This window comes from Marmota flaviventris, chromosome 18 (genome assembly GCF_047511675.1).
Source record: "Marmota flaviventris isolate mMarFla1 chromosome 18, mMarFla1.hap1, whole genome shotgun sequence".
NCBI classification, from domain to species: Eukaryota; Metazoa; Chordata; class Mammalia; order Rodentia; family Sciuridae; genus Marmota; species Marmota flaviventris.
Window position 1 is genome coordinate 16,366,687 of NC_092515.1, and position 11,689 is coordinate 16,378,375.

Sequence of the window (11,689 nt, forward strand, 5' to 3'; positions counted from 1 at the left end):
CTCAGCTGTAGAGCGCTCACCTAGCACGTGTGAAGCCTTGGGTTCGATCCTCAGCACCATGTAAAAATAAATAAATAAAATAAAGATATTTTTAAAAAATACTTTATGTCATTCTGAAAGCTCTCATCCTTTTTAAGCCCTCAAGACTCAGCCCAAGACATTATATGGTTGTCTCCAGCAGTAACATCCACTCTCTTTGCTGTTTCACATGGTAGGTTTTCAAGTCACCAAACCAGATGTGATTTTCAAGTTGGAACAAGAAGAGGAGCCATGGGTGATAGAAGAAGAAATGTTTTGGAGGCATTCTCCAGGTGAATAAGTTAAAAGTAGACCTAAGTGAGAAAGCCACATGACAGTTGTTCAGCGAACGGTTGCTACTGTTATACATTTTCCAAGATTTTTCTAAAGGTCCCTGTTGTCTAGAGTGACAAATAGTATGAGCGCCTTGCATTATTGTGACACTTCTGGGTATTATTCTTCCCATATTGGGCACTGTCTTCCCTTTTTCAAATTTTAGAGGACCATGTTTAGTAGTCCCATCTGATTTCAGGATACTAGACTTCCCTAATTCATTTTCAACTTCCTTTCAGGATTGTTGTCGTCTGTGGTACTTGGACTCTCTCTCCTTTATGTTCGTCATTTTGTTTTCTTATGCATTCAGTATTTTGTGGATGTATAGTATTTTTAAAACATGTTTATCCCACAATTAGATTTCTTTAGTTTCTTCTTTCCATTTTGAAGAGCTTAAAAGGTGTGTTTTGTAACAGTTGTTATATTTCCCACTAAAATTCATAATCCTTATAATCCCATGGTTTAGAAATATATTTGTAGTTTAGAAATCCCACAGGATTAACTTTCAGCACATTAACTTTTTACCATCTTTATAATGAAGTTTTCTATTCCTGCTTTACAGGAATAGAAATTTAATTTAATTTTTGATAGTATAGTATATGCTTGGTTAAAAAATAAAAATAATCCAAAAGATATATTGAAAAGTAAATTTCCCTTATCCTTAGCACTTAGTCCCTTCCTTTCATCAGTTGTATACAGTTCATTTTTGAGTATTGTCCTGGCTAGTCTGTTTTTTGTTTTTGTTTTTGGTATGAGGGATTAAACCCAGGGGCACTTAACCACTGAGCCACATCCCCAGCTGTTTTTGTTTTTCTCACTAAGTTGCTCAGAGCCTTGTTGAGTTGCTGAGGCTGGCTTTGAACATGGAATCCTCCTGCCTCACCATCCCCAGCCACTAGGATTATAGGCATATGCCACTGTTCCCAGCTTTCCAGGCTATTCTTGATGGATTATTGTACCATATGAATAGTTTTAGACTTAATTTGTTTTTTCCTGATATAAATCTGTAGAATTTTAATGAGCTTATGCTAGATATATGAATTAACTTTCAGCACGTTGACTTTTTGCCATCTTTATAATGAAGTTTTCTCTACAAAACTGTTGTGTGTTTGTGTATATCTACTTTTGTGTCATTCAGAAGGGGAGCTTTGAAAGTTTTTACTTTATGGCATGGTACATTTCTCTTTAAGCTTACCTGTGTGTTAGACAAGAGAACAAGAAGCTCTATTTAAGAATTGAAAAGAAAGTTATAAAACCATCTTTATTTACAGATGATAGGATTGTATATATTAGGAAAAAGAAAGAGAAACAACTGAGAAAGTGCAACAAATAGAGAATCCAGTTATGTGGTAAGATATCAAATTAACAAAAATTGGTAGCTTTTATGTATGCTTTAGCCAAGAAGATACAAAAGAAAGGAAACCATATTTATAGTAGTGACATTAAGGATGAAATAACTGTTCTGGGCATGGACAAGGAACAGTATATAAAACAAAGTCCTTCCCTCATGGACCTGGAGTTTCTGAGGGCCAGGTATGTGACTTAGTGGTAGAGTGCTTGCCTGGCATGCATAAGGTCTTAGGTTCAATTCCCAGCGCTGCAAAAACAAATAAAGAAATAGAGTTCCTGAGATTTTTTAACATAAGAAAATACCTTTTTAATTTTTGATTGATAATTGGCCATTATTTATTTATTTATTTATTTATTGTGGTATTGGAGATTGAATCCAGGGGTGTTTTACCATCGACTTATGTCCCTAGCCTTTCCTCTTTTTTTTTTTTATTTTGAGAAGTGGTGTGGCTAAGTTACTTAGGGCTTCACTAAGTTGTTGAGGTTGGCCTAAATCTTGCAGTCCTGCCTCAGCCTCTGGAGTTGCTGGGATTACAAGTGTGTGTCTCCACGCCCTATGCTATATCTTGCACCATGCTTTTTTCTCCAATACATGGTTCCCTGACAATGTTAGAGAATTTTCTTGCTTCCTACCTTTTAATGTTGCTTGGAGAAGCAGTGTGATAATTTCCTGTAAAATACCACTTTTTCCCCCTTGCATATTCATAGGTTTGTTTTGTTTTCCTTGAAATTTTAGAATTTTATGAGTCTGTGTCTTCGTATTGATCAGTCAGGATTAATTTTTCCTTTCAACTTATGGATTATGTTTTTTGTTTCTTACAGCATCATTGTTTAAACTTCATGCTGAGTCCTTTTGTTCATCATTAAATGAGGGTACTTCCTCCTGCATCTACTATTTATAGAAGGATAGTATGGAAAATTATTGGAGAAATTGCTCTGAGCTGGTAGGAAGCCTCTTTATCTCACACTGCTGTCCTTATCATACAGTGTTTTGTGATGAGTGTTGGTTTACCCTTTCCCACAGATCAAAGAGAGATTATTTTTTTCATGCTTCCTTTAGAACTCAGTGTCTCTTCTATCCTCCTATGCAGGTATAATGTTTACTTGCATCTCCTTATTCAAATTCTGCCTTCCCTACCATTTATCAGGGCCAGTTGGATTCATTATATTGCAGTCAGTATAACTGGATCCTATTGTTACAAAGGCTGTACCTCTGTTTTTGAGAACTCTGACCCCTGCACTTACAGTCCTGAGATAAGAAACAACAGCCACTATCTCTGGGTTTCTTCTCTACCTCAACTAGTCTGTTCTCTGTTCTTGTATTCTGGAACTGGAATTTATCTGCCCCTTTTTGGGGAGAAGGGAGTGCTGGAAATTGAACCATAGTGGCACTCTACCATTAGCTACACCCCCAGTTCTATTTATTTATTTATTTATTTATTTATTTATTTGCTTGTTTTTGGTATCAGGGGTTGAACTCAGTGACACCCAACCACTGAGTGATATCCTCAGCCCTATTTTTGTTTTTTATTTAGAGACAGGGTCTCACTCTGTTGCCTAGCACCTCACCATTGCTGAGGCTGGCTTTGAACTTGTGATCCTCCTATCTCAGCTTCCTGAGTTGCTGGGATTACAGGTGTGTGTACCATGTCCAACTTTAGCTGCCTTTTAGTTTTATTGAAAATACATTTTCTGGGGCTGGGGATGTGGCTCAAGCGGTAGCGCGCTCGCCTGGCATGCGTGCGGCCCGGGTTCGATCCTCAGCACCACATATAAACAAAGATGTTGTGTCTGCCGAAAACTAAAAAATAAATATTAATATTCTCTCTCTCTCTCTCTCTCTCTCAAAAAAAAAAAAAAAGAAAAAGAAAAAATACATTTTCTGCTTCTTAATGTCTGCAGAGTAGAGAGGAGATGGAGATGTTTAATTACACAATATTGAAATAAAACATCCTCCATGCTATATTTCATTCTGTGGCTCACCCTTTTTGGAAGTATCTTTCTTCTTTAATCCTCTCTAAAGGATTAATATTTTTTTCTTGGTTTCTGTTCATTGTTTATTTCTGTCTTTTTTTAATGAAGAGTCCATAACTCCTTTTTGAGTCACATCACATCTCCCAAAACAGTTCTAAATTGCAAATTGGCATTTTTCCTCTCTGTACCTTCATGATGCATCTGTATTCTTCTCATTAACTCATTGTTTAACTCCAATAATGACAGTATTAGAATATGTATCTTTTATGTTTCCAAAATTGTGGACCTCTTCACATCTTTGCTTTTAATTATGAGTGCTCTTACCTTTCCAGGTTCTCGCAGTTATTAAATGTTGAACTTAGTTTCTGATAAATGGTCTTCTATCTTGCCTAACTCTAAACTAACATTCTATTTCCTCTCTACCAGGATTTTTGATTCTGAAAACATGTACTCTCTCTTATATAAATTTCCCCATTTTGATGTCCAATAATACTTAAATTACCAAGAGAAAAGCCTGTGCTTTATTCCTGAAAATGATTCATGAGTTGATTGTGATAGAACTATATTTGGAGAGATTTTTATTATTGTGTTTAAAGATTTACCTACATTAATTTACTGTGGTATGCAGAATGAAAAAAAGACTTGTGAGGATAATGTGATAGGTGACCTGATCAAAAGTAATAAGATAATGCCAAACTTGTTTCATCTATAACCTCTGTTCCCCCACCCTCTGTTTTGTTTTTGAGTTGGGGGTTTTACTATGTTCTCAAGCTGATCTCTAACTTGTGTGCTAAAGGAATCTTTTTGCCTCAGCCCCCACTAAGTAGCTGGAACAACTGGTGTGCACGCCATTGCATCCAGCTTTGTTTCATTGCCAAAGTGTTTCACATTTCTCCCTTAAGTGGCATTCCATGCCAGTAGATAAGATTTTTTAAAGTATTACCATCACACCTAACAATGTTAATAATAATTTCTTACTATTATCTGAGACCTAATCTCTGTTCATGTTTTCTTGATCATCACAAGAATATCTTTTTATGACTGGCTTATTAGAATCAGGATTCAAATAAGGTTCATACATTGCATTTGGTGGATTATTGCTCACTTTTGTTTTAGTCCACACTTCCCCTAAACCTGTTTTCCCCCACTCTCTTATTTGGGTAGAAACCAATTTATTGCTATTCTAAATGTCAGCAACTTTTCTCATTAAAGGGCCAGAAAATATACAGCAATCACCTCCCATCCACAGTTTCACTTTTTGCTATTTCAATTACCTATGGACAGCTGTCGTCCAAAAATATTCAGTGGGATAAGTCCAGAAATAAACAATGCCTAAGTTTTAAATTGTACACCATTCTGAATAGAGTTCAAAGCTGTGCCAACACCACCTTGGAAGTGAATTATTACTTTGTTCAGTGTAACCAGGCTGTGTACACTATCTGCCTGTTAGTCACTTAGTAGCCTTCTTAGTCATCAGATGGATGATCACAATATCATAGTGCTTGTCTTCAAATAACCTTTCTTTTTTTTTTTAAAGAGAGAGAGAGAAAATTTTTTAATATTTATTTTTTAGTTTTCGGCAGACACAACATCTTTGTTTGTATGTGGTGCTGAGGATCGAACCTGGGCCGCACGTATGCCAGGCAAGCGCGCTACCGCTTAAGCCGTATCCCCAGCCCCCATCAAATAACCTTTCTTTTACTTAGTTATGGTACCAAGGCACCAGAGTAATGATGCTGGCAATTTGGATATTCCAAAGAGAATTTTTAAATTGCTTTTGAAAGTGAAAAGATCCAGAACATAAGGTATTTTAACAGTATATTATTAAAATTATTTCATTTTTATTATTGTTTATCTCCTGTCCCTCATTTATAAAAATTTATTATAAGCATGTATAGGAGAAACCTAGTACACATAAGGTTCAGTGCTATCTGCAGTCTCTGGCATCTAGTGGAGGTCTTAGAACATATCCCTGCCAAGAAGAATATATTACTATATAGGCTTTTTGGGCCACATAAGGTCTGTATTGCATATTCTTTCTCATTCTCTCTCATTGCCTGCCTTTCTTTTAACAACACTTTAAAAATGCAAAAAACAATTTTATTTCATGGGTTATACAAAAACAAGATACTAATAATTTTCTAACCTCTGCCTCTTACTCTGGATTTGGCAGTTTACCTCCTCATGCTGTTTGACACATTCTTTCATTCTATTTTTCCTATAATTTGGCTTTATTAGATTAGTTCTTTGGCAGCAATACTTCATATATGGTCCTGTGTGTATTTTATTTTGTTATACATTTGTCCCATTTTAGAAATATTGAGATTGACCAGTGGATTCATCTGCTGTCATTCAGAATTGGTCTCTTTTAATGATATCCATCAACTTTTTACTTAAAAGTTTTAGCAGCAATAATGGATCACCATTGCTCAGATTATTATTTTATTAGAGATTCCTTCTGGTTTTATTAGCTGAAATTCTCCCATAAAGGAAGATGCTCTCTTCAACTGTTTACCTGAATTAATGTTTTTACAGGACAGGAAAGAGAAATGATAATCTTGCCCTTTAAAATCTTTTAGAATAATGATTGGCACTCTAGAATTTGCTGAAGTTTGTCAAGTTAAACCATTATAAATTCATATTTAGAAATTTTAAAAAATTTTAATTTGAACATTTTAATAAACATTTATATATAAATAAAATTTTAATATTTTATTTTAATACACAGGTTAGCTTACCTTTAGCCATAGGATTCTTTGACCAGTCTTATAAATGTCCTGCTCCGGGCAGGACAATACTATTTCTCTCAAAACTCCTGCTTCTTTCATGGGAAATCACATAAATCTTGAGCATTATACTTGCTCATTAGTACTGAATTATCATATAAAATAGAACAATATACTGTAATAAAATTGCCAACTTCTATGCTTTGAGGCCATTATTAAATAAATAGAGGATTTATTTTGAACACAAACACTGTGTTACCACTATAGTTGGTCTCATCATTTGAGAGGCAGGTCATCATTTGACAGGCAGGTCACAAATACAACATGAATATGCTGGGAAAATATTACATCCAGAGCAGGATGGAGTTGGGTGGTATATCTCAGAATTTTGTCATGCTACTCAAAATGGCACACAATTTAAAATGTATAAATTATTTTTTTCTGGAATTTTCCATTTAACATTTTTTGATTGTGGTTGACTCAAAAGTGAAGTCTGTGAAAAGTGAAACTGAGCGCATAAAGGGACTACTGAATGTATGTGGAAAAAAGCAATGTGCAGTACAATGACATGACAAAAGGTACATTATCTTTTATGTAAAAAAGGGATGGAAATATATATTTATGTGTGTGTATACATACATATATGTGCATATATGTAAACATGGTATTTGTGTGTGTGTTTAAAGAATGAAGGAATAATTCCAAAACCAATGAAAATAAGGCAAAGGAGAAATCAGTATTTTAGGGGTAACTGTAAACTAGACTTCTTTGAATATGTTTCTGTTTGGTAATTTTCCAATTTTTATCAATTAATATAAATGGAAGGTGAGTTTTTATACTCTTAACAATGCTGTCATTGCTTCTTTTTCTTTTTCTCTGAACATAGATATATTACAGTTTTTGGTTGATTTGATTTTTCATGCTTACTTTGTTGTGACTGTTGACATGTCATTTCTGAGCTAAATATATTTTTATTTTTTCAAAAAGTTTTAGTTGTAGATGGACACAGTACATCTTTATTTTATTTATTTGTTTTTATGTGGTGCTGAGGATCGAACTCAGCCTCACATATGTTAGGCAAGTGCTCTACCACTGAGCCACAACCTCAGCCCCTAAATATATATTTATTATGTGTCCTTACATAACTTAGTCATTCCTAGAGTTATCATTTTCTTTATTTTCAGTTTGCTTGGTTTTCTATGTATTTTTAATTTGAACAATGCTCTTGAAACCTTATTTAAGTATGAAATCTATTAGTGTTGTTAGTGTACCTTACTTTGATGCATGAAGGGATAAAGGGAAATTTAAAGAACTATTAATTAACAAAGGTGCTTTTTTTTGTTTTTGAATGATAGATTGTTCTGCAGCATGCTTGAATCAGACAGTTAAAATCTTGTATGAAGTCCTAAATGCCGATATCTACAGGTCTTTTATTTTTTTAAATCTTCCCATGTTACATGCCAACTTGTAAGCAACAAAAAGGGATTGGAGAGTTACTATTCAGCATGTAAACATTCATATAATTCATACTTTTTAAAAATATATTTTTTATTTGTTTTAATTAGTTACACATGACAGTAGAATGCATTTTGACACATACATAAATGGAGTGTAATTTCATTCGTCTGGTTGTACATGATGTTACACAGGTCATATAATCATACATATCATACTTTTTTGCTAACATGAGATATCTGCTTCAGTTGTTTCTAAGTCTAGAACCTATTTGGTTCATTTTCTCTAGAAAATTCTTTTCCTGCTTGGGTTTTAGAGAAATGGCAACTTCCTGTGTAAATTGGGAGGTGATGTATTGATCAAGATCCAATTACAGAGAAAAGAATATCCTAGCCACTTGGAAGGCCAAGACAGGGATAACAGGTTTGAGGCCAATGTAAGCAAGTTAGGCTTTGTCTTAAAAATAAAAAGGACTGGGCATATAGCTCAGTGGTAAATTACCCCTTGGTTAAGTCCCTGGTAAACCCCCCTCAAAGAAAAAAAAAGTGTACAGCTGCTAATTGTAGAAGGAAGGAATTTAACTTGGTGTGGTAGTATATGTCTATAATCCTAGCTCCTCAGGAGACTGGGGCAGGAAGATTAAAAGTTCAAGGCCAGCCTCAGAACTTAGGAGATGCTGCCTTAAAATTAAAAATAAAGATCTGGGATGTGATTGCTCAGTGGTAGAGTACCCAAGAGTTCAGCTTTAATGACACACACACACACACGGAAGGAACTTATATGAAGATATTAAAATGGCTTACACAATCTGTAGGAGGAATGAAGACACAGGCTACAAGATAAGTTTCTAGGAATGAGTCTCAAAGGTGTACAGAAGTGAGATGCTGAGGGAATTCCTTCTCCCACTCTAATCAAGACAGTGCTTGCTGTTGAACCAGGAAAGACCTTCTATAGCTGTTGGAACCTTGCCACTTGGCATAAGCAAAATGCCCATTCTCTTTCATAAATTAGTTCTGAATTAAGATGTTATATGGATATGTGGCAAGTCTCGATCATATGAGTACCCTACATCTTTATTTGAACTTTCTTAAGCCTTTGCAAAATGGAAAGACATAGGAGGTTGGGATATATATTACCTAAGTGGATTCATAATCCAGTTCTTTTCAGTTCTACTTTTATCCTACCTGTGATTGGTTGGTTGGTTGATTGATACCAGGGATTGAACCCAGAGGTGCTTACTCACTGAAACACATCCCCAGCCCTTTTTATTTTTTATTTTGAGACAAGGTCTCTCTAAGTTGCTTAGGGCCTTCCTAAGTTGCTGTGGCTGGCCTCAAACTATGCAATCCTCCTTCCTCAGCCTCCTGAGTGGTGGGGATTTCACATATGTGCCACCAAGCCCAGCTCTTTAACCTGTTTTTTAAAATTAATAAACTTTATTTTTTAGATCAGTTTTAGATTCACAAAATAACAGAAAATAGAGTTTCCATAAACCACCTGTTCTCCTAACACCTCCTCTACTGTCATCATCATTCACCAAAGTGGTATATTTATTACAACCATTGACAGTGATTTTGATTTTGGCCATTGTATTAGGTGTGTGGTAGTGTCTTGTTGTTTTAATTTGCAGTTAATTTCCTAAAGACAAGTGTTGAGCATGTTTTCATGTGCTTATTTACCATTTTTATATATTCTTTGGTAAAGAAGATCTGTTCAGGTCTTTCACCAATGATTTTGCATTGACAGGTCATTACCACCCAATCTCCATAGTTTATGTTAGAGTTTACTCTTGGTATTTTATATTCTGTGGATTTTGATTAATATGTAATGACATACCTATTATAGTATCATAGAGAATGGTTTTACTGCACTAAAAATTCTGTGTGTTCCTCTAATTCATTCTTCCCTCTCCTGTAACCCCTGGCAGGATATTCTTCCATCTCTGTGATTTTACCAGTACGTTTGGAATCATTTGATAGATGGTCTTTTCAGATTGGATTCTTTGACTTAGGAATATGCATGGAATCTTCCATGTCTTTTTGTGTCTTGATAGCTTATCTTTTTTTAGCATTGACTAATATTCCATTGTGTAGATTTATCAGTTTATCCATTCACCTACTAAAGAACAGCTTCAAATTTTGGCAGTTACGAATAAAGCTACTTAAAAATCCTTGTACAGGTTTTTGTATGGACATAAGTTTTCAACTCACTGGAGTAGATACCAAGGAATGTGGTTGCTGAATCATGGTAAGAATATGTTTCATTTTGTAAGAAACAACCAAACTGCCCTGCAAAGTAGCCACATCATCTTGCATTCCCACCAACAGTGAATGAGAGTACCTGTTGATCCACATCCTTGTCAGCCTTTGGTGTTGCCAGTGTTTTGGATTTTGGCCATTCTAATAGGTATGTAATGCTGTCTTATTGCTCTTTTAATTTGAAATTAATTTCCTATTGATATGATTTTGAGTGTTTTCTTGTGCCTTTTTGCCATCTTCATTGTTAAGATGTCTGCTCAGGTCTTTTGCGTATTTTTTAATCAGGTTGTTTGCTTTCTGAATGTTGAGTTTTAAGAAATCTTGGTTATTATGTTGGCTAATAGTCCTTTCTCACATGTGTGTTTTGCATACATTTTTTTCCCCAGTCTGTGACTTATTTTTTCATTTTCTTGATAATGTCTTTTGCAAAGCAGAAGTTAAATTTTAGTGAAGTCCACATTATTAGTTTTTTCTTTCATTGGGTCTTGCCTTTGGGGTTTATCATCACCATAACCTTAGATTACCCAGATTTTTTTTCCTGTATTATCTTCTCAAAGTTTTATACTTTGGTATTTTACTTTTAGATCTATGATCCATTTTGAGTTGATTTTTGTGAATGGTGTAAGATCTATGTCTAGATTGATTTGTGTGCAGATGTCCATTTGGTCCAGTCCCATTTGTTATAAGGACTGTCTTTGCTCCATTGTATTGCCTTTGCTTCTTTGTCAGTCCTCCACTCTTCTTCAGTATTGTATTGTCTATTCTGGGTCTTTTTCCTTCACATAAACTTCATAATGTATTTGTCTGTATACACAAAATAGTTTGCAGAGTGGGATCATATTGAACCTACAGATCAAGTTGGGAAGAAATAACATCTTGAAATATCTGGTCTTCTATCTATGAGCATGAAATATCCATTTATTCATTTCTTCTTTGAATTTATTCATCAGAGTTTTGTAGTTTTCTTCATATTTTATACATTTTGTTGTTAGATATATGCCTACTTTGGGGGGCATATGTAAATGGTAATAGATTTTTAATTTCAGATTCCATTTGTTTTTGCTCGTATAGGCAATTCATTTTTGTATGTTGACTTATATTTTGCAACCTTCCTGTAATTATTAATTCCAGCAAATGTTTTGTTGATGGTTTCAGATTTTCTACATAGATGATCACACATCTGTGAACAAAGACTGTTAATATTGTTTCTTCCTTCTCAGCCTACACACCTTTTATTTCCTGTCTTTGTCTTAATTCTTAGCTAGAACTTCCCATGTGATGTTGAAAAGTGGTGGTGAGAAAAAACATGTTCTTGCCTTGTTCCTGTTTATCCCTATATTTTAAGTACTTGAATCCTCTAATTCTTGAACTTCTCCAATGTTTTGTTGCCAAATCATTTTAGGCCTTTAACATTTACATCTTCATAATACTTTAGCTAATCTTTAGATGTGATGTCCAGTTAATAGTACCATGTATGCCTTTCATCTTACACTGTTTTGTTGAAATCTCTTTTTTACCTATGTCAGCACTCCTATTTCCTTTGTCTTATAAGTTTGGCCCTTTATTCTTTTTGGA

At 34.6% G+C, this 11,689-nt stretch overlaps 1 protein-coding gene across 11 annotated transcripts in view; it reads left to right on the forward strand.

Annotated features, from left to right (window-relative positions):
* Znf568 (zinc finger protein 568) overlaps positions 1 to 11,689 on the forward strand; it is an 80,078-nt gene that overhangs the window by 32,027 nt on the left and 36,362 nt on the right. For 8 of the 11 annotated variants that reach the window (XM_071605000.1, XM_027941237.2, XM_071605001.1 and 5 more), the window contains one exon: positions 216 to 311. In XM_071605000.1, the coding sequence (XP_071461101.1) occupies positions 216 to 311 (96 nt within the window). Of the gene's footprint in view, positions 1 to 215; positions 312 to 691; positions 2,646 to 10,085; positions 10,104 to 10,183; positions 10,263 to 11,689 lie in introns of those variants that run through there. The other 3 variants (XM_027941239.2, XM_071605006.1, XM_071605005.1) reach the window with 3 other exon arrangements.